Here is a 16,858-nt window from a genome sequence, read left to right as displayed (position 1 = left end):
TCATTGAAGACAGAGGGTTGTGGTGGAAGGGTGTTTTTCTGGATGGAGGTCTGTGACCAGTGGAGTTCCTCAGAGATCTGTGCTGGGGCCTCTGTTGTTTGTAAATGACTTGGACGTAAATGTAGATGGGTTGCTCAGTAGGTTTGCAGCCAACACCAAACTCGGAGCTGTTGCAGACAGCGATGAAGGCTGTCAAAGTACACATAGAAAGAATTAGGTACAATCTAATAACCAGTCTACAGAGTTGGAAGTGAACGTGACCAGGCTGGAGGGTCAAATATTCCAGGATACTTTACTTTGTGGTTGAGAGGTGACCTGACAGGAGTTTATAAAATGATAAGCCATAGACAGGGTAGACATTCAGAATCTTTTCCCTGGGTGGGAAATGTCAAAGACCAGAGGGCACAGCTATAAGGTGAGAGGGGAAAAGTTTCATGGATATATGTGGTGCATGTATGTTTTACACGGAGAGGGGTGTGTGTGTGATATGTGCTGCCAGGAGTAGTGGTGGAGGCAGATACATTAGTGGTGTTTAAGAAGCTTTTACATGGACACGTGGATATGGAGGGATATGGATCATGTGTGGCAGATGGGATTAGTTTAACCTGGCATTACGTTTGGCAGGAACATTGTGGGCTGTACTGTGCTGTACTGTAGTGGATGTTTATAGCTGTGGTGGATTTTTATGTTAAATTTTATTTTATGTGGCTGTGTGTCTTATTGCTTTTTACTTAGTATGGCTGTATGGTAACTCAAATTTCACTGTACCTTAATTGGTACACGTGACCATAAATTGAATCTTGAATCTTGAATCTTAAATCTCCTGCTCTGTATTCTCTATGTTCCCCTGCCGTGAACATTCTGCCCATGTCTGACTTCCCAAAATGCAACACTTCACACTTAACTGAATTAAACTCTTGATATCCATCTTCACTGTTTACGATACCACCTGTTTAATGTTTATCTGTAAACTTACTAATCATGCCTTGTATATTTTCATCAAAATCGTTGATATTGATGACAAACAGCAATGCGCCTAGCACCAACCCAAGTCACACCACCAGTCACGGGCCTCCAGTCCGAAAAACAACCTCACCATCACCCACAGTTCATTCCAAAGAGGAAAAAAGACAGGAGAGGAGGAGCCAGTGCTGCGCTCGTAGCTGCGGCTTGCCTGCAGTCCGTTGTCTTTTGTGTTTTTTAATTGTAGTTTAAATATGATGTAGTGTTTGCAGTTGTGTGTTATGTGGGGGGGGGGGGGGGGGTTGGGAACTGTAAAAGTGTCTCCTCCGAACGGAGACCCGACCTTTGTTTTCTGTGTCATGTCTCCGTTCCCGCTGTGGCCTACCATCGGCCATGCACCTGGAGCTGGCGGGCTCCGGCTGGGACCACCTGGGCTCCGGTTCGCAGAGCCCGCGGCCCGGACTCACCACCTGCGGCGCTGGCTGCCTTCTGATGCTGCGGGAGCGGCTGCGACTCGTCTCCGGAGGCTCCGGCGCGGACGTCGGAAGCCTGCAGGCCCTTGGGTGGGGGCCGACATCGGGAACTCCGGCAGCGGCAGCGTCTTCACCCGCCCCGAATCACGGGGTTGGACAGACCGCCGCGGACTTTCACAGTCACCAAACTTTCCGACCTTGGATTTTCCCAAAGCATCTGCCAATGGATCAAGGACTTCCTGACCAACCGCCCCCAGACCGTCAAAATAGGCCCTCACCTCTCCTCCACCATTACACTGAGCACCGCCTCACCACAGGGCTGTGTGTTGAGCCCCATCCTTTACTCCCTCTACACTCACGACTGCGCCCCCACCCATCCCACCAACACCATCATCAAGTTCGCGGATGACACGACTGTGGTTGGACTCATCTCAGAAGGAGATGAGACAGCCTATAGGGATGAAATCCAAAGGCTGGCAGCATGGTGTTCAGTGAACAATCTGGTCCTGAACTCCTCCAAAACAAAGGAACTTATAATTGACTTTAGAAAAACCAGTGTAGATTACGACCCACTCTACATCAATGGGGTCTGTGTGGAAAGGGTACCAGCTTTCAGGTTCCTGGGTACGCACATCGCAGAGGATCTTACCTGGTCTACCAACACCATCACCACAGTAAAGAAGGCACAGCAGAGACTCCACTTCCTGAGGATCCTCAGGAAGACCAACCTGCAGGAGAAGCTCATGTTGTCCTTCTATCGCTGCTCCATCGAGAGTGTGCTGGCATACTGTATAACCACATGGTATGCCAGCTGCTCAGAAAAGGACAGGAAGGCCCTTCAGAGGGTCATCACGACGGCCCAGAAGATCATCGGCTGCTCACTGCCCTCCCTGGAGCACCTGTTCAGCCTACGCTGCCTCAGTAGAGCAGGCAAAATAATAAAAGATCCATCCCACCCCGGCCACCGTCTGTTTGTTCATCTGCCCTCTGGTCGACGTTTCAGGTCGATCAAATCCCGAACAAACAGACTTAAGAACAGTTTTTACCCCAGGGCCATACGAGAACTGAACACTACCTTTGCACTAGGCAACACCGTTAAAAAATCTTGTACTTAATATAATTGTATTTAATTGTATTTATGTATTTATTTGTTTTTGCATTTATTGCATATATGTTTGTACGCACCGTCAGGATTGGCTATTTTTTAATTTCGTTGTACTCGTTGCAATGACAATAAATGAATATTATTATTATTATTATTATTATTATTATTATATTATTATTAAGAGGCAACCGTGGCTGACAAGGAGAGTCAAGGACAGTGTAAAAATAAAAGAGAAGTATAGCATAGGAAAGATGAGTGGGAAGCCAGAGGATTGGGACTCTTAAAGAGCAATAGAAGATAACTAAAAAGGCAATACGGGGAGAAAAGATGTTGTACGAAGGTAAGCCAGCCAAGAATATAAAGGAGGATAGTAAACGCTTCTTTAGGTGTGTGAAGAGGAAAAAAATAGTTAAGACAAATGTGGGTCCCTTGAAGACAGAAGCAGGTGAATTTATTATGGGGAACAAGGAAATGGCAGACGAGTTGAACAGGTACTTTGGATCTGTTTTCACTAAGGAAGACACAAACAATCTCCCAGATGTACTAGTGGACAGAGGTCCTAGGGTAAGATGGACCTGTGGTGGGGAAGATGCTGGAATCAATTATAAAATAAATTGCGGAACATTTGGATAGCAGCAACAGGATCGTTCCGAGTCAGCATGGATTTACGAAGGGGAAATCATGCTGGACTAATCTTCTGGAATTTTTTGAGGATGTAACCAGAAAAATGGACAAGGGAGTGCCAGTGGATGTACTGTACCTGGACTTTCAGAAAGCGTTTGATAAGGTCCAACATCGGAGATTAGTGGACAAGATTAGAGCACATGGTATTGGGGGTAGGGTGCTGACATGGATAGAAAATTGGTTGGCAGACAGGAAACAAAGAGTAGGGATTAACGGGTCCCTTTCAGAATGGCAGGCAGTGACTAGTGGGGTACTGCAAGGCTCGGTGCTGGGACCGCAGCTATTTACAATATACATTAATGACTTAGATGAAGGGATTAAAAGTAACATTAGCAAATTTGCAGATGACACAAAGCTGGGTGGCAGTGTGAACTATGCAGAGGATGCTATGAGGATGCAAGGTGACTTGGACAGGTTGTGTGAGTCGGCAGATGCATGGCAGACACAGTTTAATGTGGATTCCCTTGCTATTGAGGGCGTGCAGTGTAGGTTTACTAGGTTAATTCCCGGAATGGCGGGACTGTCATATGTTGAAAGACTGGAGCGACTAGGCTTGTATACACTGGAATTTAGAAGGATGAGAGGAGATCTTATCGAAACGTATAAGATTATTAAGGGGTTGGACACGTTAGAGGCAGGAAACATGTTCCCAATGTTGGGGGAGTCCAGAACAAGGGGCCACAGTTTAAGAATAAGGGGTAGGCCATTTAGAACGGAGATGAGGAAAAACTTTTTCAGTCAGAGAGTTGTGAATCAGTGGAATTCTCTGCCTCAGAAGGCAGTGGAGGCCAATTCTCTGAATGCATTCAAGAGAGAGCTAGATAGAGCTCTTAAGGATAGCGGAGTCAGGGGGTATGGGGAGAAGGCAGGAACGGGGTACTGATTGAGAATGATCAGCCATGATCACATGGATGGCGGTGCTGGCTCGAAGGGCCGAATGGCCTCCTCCTGCACCTATTGTCTATTGGATAAATGTGAGGTTATCCACTTTGGTGGTAAGAACAGGACGGCAGATTATTATCCGAATGGTGTCAAGTTGGGAAATGGGGAAGTACAAAGAGATCTGGGTATCCTAGTGCATCAGTCACTTAAAGTTAGCATGCAGGTACAGCAGGCAGTGAAGAAAGCTAATGGCATGTTGGCCTTTATGACAAGAGTTGAGTATAGGAGCAAAGAGGTCCTTCTGCAGCTGTACAGGGCCCTAGTGAGACCACACCTGGAGCACTGTGTGCAGTTTTGGTCTCCAAATTTGAGGAAGAACATTCTTGCTATTGAGGGAGTGCAGCGTAGGTTTACTAGGTTAATTCCCGGAATGGCGGGACTGTCGTATGTTGAAAGACTGGAGCGACTAGGCTTGTTGTATACACTGGAATTTAGAAGGATGAGAAGGGATCTTATTGAAACATATAATATTATTAAGGGTTTGGACACGTTTGAGGCAGGAAACATGTTCCCAATGTTGCGGGAGTCCAGAACCAGGGGCCACAGTTTAAGAATAAGGGGCAGACCATTTAGAACGGAGAAGAGGAAAAACTTTTTCACTCAGAGATTTGTAAATCCGAGAAATTCTTTGCCTCAGAAAGCAGTGGAGGCCAATTCTCTGAATGCTTTCAAGAGAGAGCTAGACAGAGCTCTTAATGATAGCGGAGTCAGGGGGAATGGGGAGAAGGCAGGAATAGGGTACTGATTGTGAATGATCAGCCATGATCACATTGAATGGCGCTGCTAGCTCAAAGGGCCGAATGGCCTATTCCTGCATCTATTGTCTATTGAACACGGCTCTCCGGCGCTGCAGCAACTTTACCGCTGCACCACCCTTCTTCAGGCTAAGAGACCTGTACTGCTACCTTTAGGAATCTGCGGTCTGCACGCTTCCTGTAGACCCCTTCGATGGTCAGTACCTGTGATGGCCCAGGCCACGTCTACCACTCTCTGCATCCTCCTTCATTCCTGAGTGATTGAGTTACCGAACCAGGCCACGATGCAACCACAGGATAGACATAAAACTAGATCAGTGGGTCAGGCTGCATCTCTGGAGAAAAGGCATCGGTGATGTTTTGGATCGAGACCCATCTTCAGACTCTGACCCGAAACGTCACCTATTTTTGTCTCGAGATGATGTCTGGTCCGCTGAGTTATTCCAGCATTTTGTGTCCATCTTCGGTGTAAACCAGCGTCTGCACTACTTTCCATCAAATGATGCAACTAGTCGTGTGCTCTCCACCGGACACACCTGTCGAGGTTCGAGAAGACCGGCAGCAAGGGTGGGTTTCACCTAGGTTCGATCCTGACTACCGATGCTGTCTGTTTGCACGTTCTCTCTGTGACTACATGGGTTTTCTCTGGGTACCCCGGTTTCCTCCCACATCCCAAAGACGTGCAAGTTTGTAGGTTCATTGGCTTCTGTAAATTGTCCTTCATGTGTAGGTTAGAACTAGAGTACAGGTAGGAAGGAACCTCAGATGCTGGTTTCACCGAAGATGGACACAAAATGGGCAGCACGGTGGCGCAGCGGTAGAGTTGCTGCCTTACAGCGAATGCAGCGCTGGAGACTCAGGTTCGATCCTGACTACAGGCGCCGTCTGTACGGAGTTTGTACGTTCTCCCCGTGACCTGCGTGGGTTTTCTCTGAGATCTTCGGTTTCCTCCCACACTCCAAAGACGTACAGTTATGTAGGTTAATTGACTGGGTAAATGTAAAAATTGTCCCTGGTGTGTGTAGGATAGTGTTAACGTGCGGGGATCGCTGGGCGGCGCGGACTCGGTGGGCCGAAGGGCCTGTTTCCGCGCTGTATCTCTAAATCTAAAAAACTGGAGTAACTCAGCGGGACAGGCAGTATCTAGTGTACGGGTATTTGTTGATCGGCATGGACTCGGTGGTCCGAAGATCCTGTTTTTACCATGAATGTCCAAACAGTCTGAGAGCAGGCAGAGCTGCAGTATATAGAGGATTGGGGGGAGGGGATGCTGACAGCAGTTTTGAGAGAAAGAGGTGTGGCTCTGACTGAGGATACTGTTTACAAGATTAAGAAAGTTATGCCGAACCTCTTAAAAAAACACTTGCACACCCTGTATAGGAATGCAGTGTCAAATTCCACAAAGCTGTACAGAATGAAAACAGGCCCTTCCGCCCATCTTGTCCATGCCAACTGTCCTTGCATTCTGGGCTAGTCCCTTTTGCCTGCATTGGCCCATATCCCTCCAAAGCTTTCCTGTTGATGTATCTGTCAAACTGTCTTTTGAAAACCGTGATTGTATCGGCTTCTGCAGATTTCTCTGGCAGCCCAGTCCACACTCGCGCTACCCCGATGGGACTGTTTCCATGCGGTACCTCTCAGATAAAAACTAAATGACACACCCTGCCATCTCCAACAGCCTGCTGTGAGCTTCTGACAATGAAGGGCCAGGGTGGAAACGCTCATTACAAATGTAAACAGCGTGACCTTGAGAGGGAACCTAAAGCAACAAATTCTACAGCATTTACTTAAAATCTAAATATTTAATTGTCAAATGACTCCACAACCTCAAATTGTCTCATCCAATACACTATGGTTTAACGCAGAAATATTTACATTACATGTAAGAGGCACTTAAGAGCTTGAAAAAGTCTTACCTGAAAGAATCTTTATTCCTGCATGGGTCAGTGTGCGCAAGGTGATGTAACACGCTGGAGCAAATACCATGCACCCGCCCCCCAGAGTGGGTCCACCCCCTCCCACAGCACCCGCGCCCCAGTGTGCCCCCCCCCCCCCACAGCACCCGCGCCCCAGTGTGGGTCCCCCCCGCGTCCCAGTGTGGGTCCCCCCCCCCCCCCACAGCACCCACCCCCCAGTGTGGGTCCCCTCCCCCCCCACCCCACAGCACCCACGCCCCAGTGTGGGTCCCCTCCCACAGCACAGCACCCGCCCCCCAGTGTGCCCCCCCCCCCACAGCACCTGCACCCCAGAGTGGGTCCCCCCCCCCCATAGCACCCGCGTCCCAGAGTGGGGTACCCCCCCCACAGCACCCGCCCCCCAGTGTGGGTCCCCCCCACCCCACAGCACCCGCGCCCCAGTGTGGATCCCCCCACGGCACCCGCGCCCCAGTGTGGCCCCCCCCCCCCACATCACCCACGCCCCAGTGTGGGTCCCCTCCCACAGCACAGCACCCGCCCCCCAGTGTGCCCCCCCCACAGCACCTGCACCCCAGAGTGGGTGTCCCCCCCACAGCACCCGCGTCCCAGAGTGGGGTACCCCCCCACAGCACACGCCCCCCAGTGTGGGTCCCCCCCACCCCACAGCACCCGTGCCCCAGTGTGGATCCCCCCACGGCACCCGCGCCCCAGTGTGGGTCCCCCCCACAGCACCCGCGCCCCAGTGTGGGTCCCCCCCACAGCACCCGCGCCCCAGTGTGGGTCCCCCCCACAGCACCCGCGCCCCAGTGTGGGTCCCCCCTACAGCACCCACGCCCCAGTGCGGGTGCCATCCCACAGCACCTGCGCCCAATGTGGGTCCCTAGACTACCGCCCCCCCCCCGCAGATTTGACCCCCATCCCTCCCCCCACCGCAGATTTGCCCCCCTCCACCTCAGGAGATTTGCCCCCAAGGTACACCTGCCCCGCCATGACAGACACTTGCATTTTACTGCAGCAGTGACTGTGGGAAGCAGCAAGGCTGGGGTTCTGTGAAACAGTTGTATCACTTCATACCGATGTTGTTGTTTGAATATTATCAACATAGAACTTCTGTTTAAATGACAATGTAATCCAAAATTAATGATTTCCAGGAAGCACATCATTGCTACAAAACAGGACCATCAGGTCGGGACCCGTTTCGCTTCCCAACCTAACAGTTATTGCAGGAGGAGAACGATTCAGTATAAATTACATAACATTACAAAGCTCAAAGCTAGCGGGAAGAGCAAGTCGCAGGAAAAAAAATAATGTCCAAGTCTGGCATCAAGCATGATCATATGTGCAGGTTCTTGACATCTGTGGCTCGTCCATCTGCACGTGGACATCACGACTGCTCCTCTTATTTCTTCCCTTTCCTGGCAGCTTTCTTTCCACCTTTTTGAGAGTTGCGGCAGTACTTGGCCTCCATGGCAGCCAGGAACGAGTCCGCCTCCTTCCCTCGGTCCTTCTGCTTCTTCTGGAGGATGGAAAGATTGAAACAAGACGCAGCTGGTGGTTACAAGCTCTCCGCAACACACAGTATAGAGGTGTAGAGGTGACGCCTGCACTCACACCACAGCACCAGCCATCTGCAGATGCTGGCCCCACACCTGCAGAGAACAAAGTGCTGGAGGAACTCAGTGACTCACACAGCATCCGTGTAGGGAATGGACAGACACTCGTGGATCGGGACCCTGCCTCAGGCTGATTACAGCAGCAGGGGAGGGAACGCTGGGAAAGTCGGGACAGGACAAAGCCTGACAAGTGATAGTGGAAGTTCTTGTAGTGGATAGTGATAGTGCAGATCCTTTTGTCTTCTATCATCTCTAGTCTTTATCCAACTATCTGCCCATCAATCTCCCCCCACCCCACCTGTACCCACCCAACACTTGCCAGGCATTGTCCGCCTCCCTTTCCAGCCTTCTCCCTCCACCCTCCCACCAATTACAATCTGTTCGAACAATAACCCCAACACAAAACATTGCTTATCCATGTCCCATGTTCCCCGGAGATGCTGCCTGGCCAGCTGAATTACTCCAGCACTGTGATCTAGTTAGAGCCTGAAGCAGGATGTGGTGGAAACACAGCCACAGGGCCTGGCCTGCCTGTTTGACTCAAGCCTGCTCTCTCACCCAACCAGGCAGTGACTAATCTGTGACCCAATTCCATATATCTTCTATTTCCCCACATACCACAACTACGTTCAATTGCAAAATTCGTGACAGTGTTTCCTAACTTCTCAGAAGTCTGCTCTCGTTTTTAGAGAATAGCCCTACCCCGTGACTCCACAAGCAGCATAATGTTTCAACATAGGCTCGCAGCACTGGTTGAATAACTTCCACCAAATCAACCCTTACTTTCACAGTAACATAACACACAAATGCACAAGGATGAAGCTAAAGAAAGGGTATGATGCACAGATCAGATTGGCATGGAGGCACAGTGGTAGAGTTGCTGCCTTGCAGAGCCAATAGGCAAAAGACAATAAACAATAGCAGACCTCCGAACATTTGATGTTGCAAATTCCGAATTTTGATGTCCAAAATTCCAAATTTTGATGTCCAAAATTCAGAATTTTGATGTCCAAAATTCAGAATTTTACATCAAAAATTGTTATATGGTGCGTAATGCAACTTTTCAGCAAAATAAAAAGTATGCACGCCAAATGTGCGTAGGCGTTGTGCTACATTCACATGTGAAAAACAACTATTATTTCCAACAGTCTGTAGTTCTTGGACTACATGTACAATGTCAGGCCTATCATGAGTATATTCTACTATTTATAGAAAGGTTATTGAACAGAAATACTTTTTACAACAAAGAAAAAATAGTTTTGTTTTGTTTTTTCTATTTAGATTTTTCCTTACACATCCCAATTCTCCTGGTATTGAATAAAAGAACAGTGGTCATAAAATGTATGTCTAAGTTATGAAGAAAGTTTCAATTAAAAAACTGCACATACCTAATTTAATTGAAGACATACTAGCTCCAGTGGTCTTCAACAGCAAATCACAACGGCCCATGTTCCCCCCAACCCTACACCCACCCACCTTCTCCCCCTGACTCCTCTATCCTTAAGAGCTCTATCTAGCTCTCACTTGAAGGCATCCAGAGAATTGACCTCCACTGCCTTCTGAGGCACAGAATTCCACAGATTTACAACTCTCTGACTAAAAAAGTTTTTCCTCATCTCCGTTCTAAATGGCCTACCCCTTATTCTTAAACTGTGGCCCCTGGTTCTGGACCCCAACATTGGGAACATGTTTCCTGCCTCTAACGTGTCCAATACCTTAATAATCTTATATGTTTCAATAAGATCCCCTCTCATCCTTCTAAATTCCAGTGTATACAAGACTAGTCGCTCCAGTCTTTCAACATACGACAGTCCCGCCATTCCAAGAATTAACCTAGTAAACCTACGCTGCACTCCCTCAATAGCAAGAATGTCCTTCCTCAAATTTGAAGATCAAAACTGCACACAGTACTCCAGGTGCGGTCTCACTAGGGCCCTGTACAACTGCAGAAGGACCTCTTTGCTCCTATACTCAACTCCTCTTAACTTAAAGGCCAACATGCCATTAGCTTTCTTCACTGCCTGCTGTACCTGCATGCTAACTTTAAGTGACTGATGAACAAGGACACCCAGATCTCTTTGTACTTCCCCATTTCCCAACTTGACACCATTCAGATAATAATCTGCCTTCCTGTTCTTGCCAGCAAAATGGATAACCTCACATTTATCCATATTAAACTGCATCTACCATGCATCTGCCCACTCACACAACCTGTCCAAGTCACCCTGCATCCTCATGGCAACCTCCTCACAGTTCACACTGCCACCCAGCTTTGTGTCATCCGCAAATTTGCTAATGTTACTTTTAATCCCTTCATCTAAGTCATTAATATATATTGTAAATAGCTGCAGTCCCAGCACCGAGCCTTACGGTACCCCACTAGACACTGCCTGCCACTCTGAAAGGGACCCGTTAATCCCTACTCTTTGTTTCCTGTCTGCCAACCAATTTTCTATCCATGTCAGTACCCTACCCCCAATACCATGTGCTCCAATTTTGCCCACTAATCTCCTATGTGGGACCTTATCAAAGGCTTTCTGAAAATCCAGGTACACTACATCCACTGGCTCTCCCTTGTCCATTTTCCTAGTTACATCCTCAAAAAATTCCAGAAGATTAGTCAAGCATGATTTCCCCTTCGTAAATCCATGCTGACTCGGAATGATCCTAATACTGCTATCCAAATATTCTGCAATTTCTTCTTCCCCACCACTGATGTCAGGCTAACAGGTCTATAATTTCCCGTTTTCTCTCTCACTCCTTTCTTAAAAAGTGGGATAACATTAGCCACCCTCCAATCCACAGGAACTGATCCTGAATCTATAGAACATTGGAAAATGATCACCAGTGCGTCCACAATTTCTAGAGCCACTTCCTTAAGTACCCTGGGATGCAGACCATCAGGCCCTGGTGATTTATCAGCCTTCAGTCCCATCAGTCTACCCAACACCATTTCCTGCCTAATGTGAATTTCCTTCAGTTCCTCCGTCACCCTTGGACTTCTGTCCACTAGTACATCTGGGAGATTGGATCTGTCTTCCTTAGTGAAGACAGATCCAAAGTACCTGTTCATCTCTTCTGCCATTTCCTTGTTCCCCATAATAAATTTACCTGCTTCTGTCTTCAAGAGACCCACATTTGTCTTAACTATTTTTTTCCTCTTCACATACCTAAAGAAGCTATTACTATCCTCCTTTACATTCTTGGCTAGCTTCCCTTCATACCTCATCTTTTCTCCCAGAGACCCAGGTTCGATCCTGCCTCAATGGAGCGGCATGGAGAACTTAGATGGGGATTCCTACATTATATTCTGCATTCTGTATCCTCTGTGAAAGTTGCTGCCTCACAGCGCCAGAGACCCGTGTTCCATCCTGACTATGGGTGCTGTTTGTATGGAGTGATTGCTAGTCGGTGTGGACTCGGTGGGTTGAAGGGCCGGTTTCCACACTGTATCTCTAAACTAGATCAAAGATGAGTAATTCTAGCTGAATTATTCTAAACTGTGAAACTAAAAAAATATAACCCAGAATCATGCCTGCAGCCAATAATGTCTGTGCCGAACACAATACCAAATGAATTAATCTGCCTGTAAATGACCCATATCCCTCCACATCTACATGCCCATCTAAAGCCACAAACACCACTATCATATCTGCTCCCCCCAATATTCCTGGCAACACATTCCATGCCCCCACCAGCTTCTTGTGTGAAACAAACCTGGCCCTGCACATCTCCTTCACACTTGGCCTCTCTCACTTTGAAGCTATGCTTCCATTATTGACATTTCCCCCTCGGGAAGAAGGTTCAGACTGTGTAGCCTTTTGTATGCCTTTCATAATTTTATAAACTTCTATCAGGTCTTCCCTCAGCCTCCAATACACCAGAGAAAAGTTTGTGTGGCTCGGCTGGTAGAGCCACTGCTTCAAAGTACCAGAGAGCTGGGAAGATCATAACTTCAGATACTGTCTGTGTAGTTTGCACGCTCCCTGTGACTGCGTGGGTTTTCTCTGGCTGCTCCGGTTTCCTCCCACAGCCCAAAGATACATGGATTTGTAGGTCACATGGCCTCTGTAAATTGGCCCCAGTTTGTAGTGAGTGGATGAGAAAATGGGATAACATAGAAATAGTGCTAACGGGCATTCGATGGTCAGCGTAGACTCAGCGGGCCAAAGGGCCGGTTTCTATGCTGTATCTCTAAACTAAGCTCTCTATTCCAGGCAGCATCATGGTAAACCTCTTCTGGACCCCCTGCAAAGCCTCCACATCCTTCTTGTAATGGGGTGACCACAACTGCACGCAATACTCCAAATGTTTCATTGCAAGCAATACTCCAATCCCTTGTGGCTACTATTGCAAAGTTTAAGAAACATTTAGACAGGAACATGGACAGGACAGGTTTAGAGGGATATGGGCCAAATGCAGGCAAGTGGGACATGTTGGTCGGCATGGGCAAGTTGGGCTGAAGGGCCTTTTTCCACACTGTACCATTCTTCGACCAACCAAAGTCCTATAAAGATACACATCACTTCCTGACCCTTATAATCAACTAGACCAAGTGGACCCATTGGGCCCAAACCACTCCTGCATTGGTGCAGCACCCTCTCCTCCCCCACTCCCCCCAGCACCCCCCTCCCTCCCCTCTTCTCCCCCTGCCTCCCTCCCCTCCTCCACCCACCTCTCTCCCTCCCTCCCCCCCCTCCCGGGAGCAACCCACGGTTGCCATAGCAACCCGCATCCCGGCCCGGGAGGCCGCCATTGGTGGAGGTGGGGGGGTGGTGGAGAGTCCTGTCTTGTCCTGGTGCGGGGATGTTCAGTGGTAGATGGTGGCGGCTCTCACACTGGGGAGAGGAGGGGGTACGGGGAGCCAAAGGCAGGCCCAGCACCAGGCCCAGGCCTCGACCAACACTCGGCCTCACCGCCGCTGCTGCTGCTGCTGCCGCCTTTCCCCTTGGCCCACCTCAGGCTCGCGGTTACCTGGTCACGTCCAGGCCCTGGGCCCAGGCTTTGGCTGCTTCTCCCAGGCACCAGGACTGGCTCTCCTGCCCCCAAGAGGCAGGCGGCCTGCTCAACGGGCCCCAACTGCGCAGGCGCGGACATGTTTGTTCTGCGCAGATGCGGCAGCCATCTTATGTAAGTATCAGATCAACGGAGCCCCAACTGCACATGCGCGTTTTAAAAAAAACTTTAAAATGTGAATAACTTTAAACATATAACTCCGATTTCAATGAAACCTCTTCCATAGGACCACAGGACCACGGTGAGTGAGGTGGGCCTAAAATTGTCAGGCTATAGTGTACCGTTTTGCTTGTAGATCAGGAACAAGCGAATAAACGAGAGTTTTATATAGATGCCCCAACCAATGAAGCCAAGCACAACATATGCCTTCTTTAGCATTATCTTGAATATAGGAACAACATGATCCATCCACCAGTCATCTGGAACTTGTCCATGATCACCCATGGCTCTCGATAGGACAAAAGTCTCTGCAAGAGCTGCAGCAATTTCTTCACTTTCTTCCCACAACATTCAGTCAGGCCCTGGGGTTTCGTCCACCTTCAACACTGACAGCACTTCTCATTTGTAATGTAGGATGTTTCAAGATAACACTACTCTTGTCCCTGAACTCTGTGGACTCCATAACCTTCTCCATGGTAAATGCAGACTAGAAATATTCATACAAGCCCCCACTGTGACTCCATCTGTAGAAGAGCACATGTTTAAAGGGACCTCTTCTCTGCCTAGTTACCCGTTTGCTGTTATTGCACTCGTGGAATTTCTTAGTGAGTTTGCAGATGACATTAAACAGCTGGTATCCGAGACATTGAAGATGGTCATCAACTATTACAGCAGGGTCTTGATCATTTGGGCAAGTGGGCTGAGTAATGGCAAATGGAGTTTAATACAGATTAGTGCGAGGAGTTGGGAAGTCAAACCAAGGCAGAACATTCACAGTGAATGGCAGAGGCTTGGAGTGTGTTGTAGAGCAGAAGGATCAAGGGGTACAAGACCAGAGTTCCCCGAAAGTGGTGCCACAGATATTCAGGTGGTGAAGACCGCTTTAGATGCGCTGGGCTTCATCAGTCAGGGAAATAAATATAGCAGTTGGGACAGGTTGTTACAGTGTTGGGCAGCACAGTGATAGTGTTGTTATTTTACGCGCCAGAGACCCAGGTTCAACCCCGACTATAGGTGCTATCTGTAGAGTTTGTATGTTCTTCCTGTGTAAGTTTTCTCTGGGTGTTTTGGTTTCCTCCCACACTCCAAAGATATGCAGGCTTGTAGGTTAATTGACTTCGGTAAAATTGTACATTTTCCTTAGCGTGTAGGATAGTGTTGGTGTACGGGTGCCCAGTATTTGGCACGGAATCAGTGAGCCAAAGGGCGTGTTTCTACACAGTATCCCGCAAGTCCGAAAGTCTAAAGTTGTGAAAGACATTAAGATGCCACATTGATGAATGAAACTGAATGAGTGAATGATACATTATCAATACTTTATAGCTCTATTTAATTATTGTATTCTGTTTTAGCCACCCTGCTGTGGGAACGATGCCATTAATCTGGAACGAGTGCAGAGAAGACTTAGAAGGGATGTTGCCAGGGCCTGAGCTTGTGGGAGAGGCTGGGCAGGTTAGGACTTTAATCCTTGGAGAGCCGGACGCTGAGTGATGGCCTTAAGGAGGTGTATAAAATCACAAGGGAAATAGGGTGAATGCACAGTTATTTTTAACCTAGAGTAGTGCAATCAAGAACATGACGACTGGGTTAAGGCGAGAGGGGAAAGATTTAATAGGAACTGAGGGGTAACTTTTCCATTTAGAGGATTGAGCTGCCAGAGGAGGTAGTTGAGGCAGGTACAATTACAACATTTAAAAGATATTTGGACAGATACAATAATAGGAAAGTTTACAGGAATATGGGCCAAATGCGGACCAAATGCAATAGCTTGGACTGGCATCATGGTCAGCATAGACGTTTTGGGCTAGTGGGCCTGTTTCCACACTGTATGACTGAGAATTTTCTTTCACCTTGTATACATAGCCTGACTCAGGCCCTCCTTCTGTCCTCTTGCCTGCCACTCTCTCCACCCCCCCCCCCCCACCACCACCAATAGCCGTGATCCCCCTTCATTTGCTTTCCCCTTAGCAATTGTCCCTTTGATGGAAAATGACAGAGGAAGCTCCTGCTACACTGTGAAGCTGCTAGATTCAATAGACAATAGGTGCAGGAGTAGGCCATTAGGCCCTTCGAGCCAGCACCACCATTCAATGTGATCATGGCTGATCATTCTCAATCAGTACCCCGTTCCTGCCCTCTCCCCATACCCCCTGACTCCGCTATCCTTAAGAGCTCTATCTAGCTCTTTCTTGAATGCATTCAGAGAATTGGCCTCCACTGCCTTCTGAGGCAGAGAATTCCACAGATTCACAACTCTCTGACTGAAAATGTTTTTCCTCATCTCCGTTCTAAATGGCCTTCCCCTTATTCTGAAACTGTGGCCCCTGGTTCTGGACTCCCCCAACATTGGGAACATGTTTCCTGCCTCTAACGTGTCCAACCCCTTAATAATCTTATATGTTTCAATAAGATCCCCTCTCATCCTTCTAAATTCCAGTGTATACAAGCCTAGTCGCTCCAGTCTTTCAACATACGACAGTCCCGCCATTCCGGGAATTAACCTAGTAAACCTACGCTGCACGCCCTCAATAGCAAGAATATCCTTCCTCAAATTTGGAGACCAAAGCTGCACACAGTACTCCAGGTGCGGTCTTACTAGGGCCCTGTACAACTGCAGAAGGACCTCTTTGCTCCTATACTCAACTCCTCTTGTTAGGAAGGCCAACATTCCATTGGCTTTCTTCGCTGCCTGCTGTACCTGCATGCTTCCTTTCAGTGACTGATGCACTAGGACACCCAGATCTCGTTGTACATCGCCTTTTCCTAACTTGACACCATTCAGATAATAATCTGCCTTCCTATTCTTACCACCAAAGTGGATAACCTCACACTTATCACATTAAACTGCATTCACGAGGATGTGGCAGGGACGGGAAGGGTTGAGTTACATGGAGGGACTGGAACCTTTTTCACTGGCAGCATAGAAAGTTGAGAAGCACCAGTAGAGGTTTATAAAATCATGAAGGGCTTCGATAAAGTGAATGCTCACAGTCTTTTTCCTAGAGTAGGGGAGTTCACAACTAGAGGGTATCGGTTTAAGTTGAGAGGGGAAAGATTTTAAGGAACCAGAGGGACAATTTCTCACACAGAGGATGGTGGGTGTGTGGAACAGGGGGGCAGAAGCTGCAGAGGGCAGTACAATTACAATGTTTAACAGACACTTAGATAGACACATTTAGTGGAAGGTTTTAGGCGGATATGGTCCAAATCAGACAAATGGGACAATTTGGGT

General features: G+C 48.2%; 1 protein-coding gene across 1 annotated transcript in view; it reads right to left on the bottom strand.

Annotated features, from left to right (window-relative positions):
- Positions 1-7,845: 7,845 nt before the first annotated feature.
- Positions 7,846-16,858, bottom strand: part of dnajc9 (DnaJ (Hsp40) homolog, subfamily C, member 9) — a 29,841-nt gene continuing 20,828 nt past the window's right edge. Inside the window, exon 6 of the mRNA XM_078428354.1 lies at positions 7,846-8,354. Within this exon, the coding sequence (XP_078284480.1) occupies positions 8,238-8,354 (117 nt within the window). The 3' untranslated portion in view covers positions 7,846-8,237. The remainder of the gene's footprint in view (positions 8,355-16,858) is intronic.

The sequence above is a fragment of the Rhinoraja longicauda genome, chromosome 35 (assembly GCF_053455715.1).
Source record: "Rhinoraja longicauda isolate Sanriku21f chromosome 35, sRhiLon1.1, whole genome shotgun sequence".
NCBI classification, from domain to species: Eukaryota; Metazoa; Chordata; class Chondrichthyes; order Rajiformes; family Arhynchobatidae; genus Rhinoraja; species Rhinoraja longicauda.
Note: the sequence above shows the minus strand (reverse complement) of the source record. Positions and strands in the feature narration are given on the sequence as shown.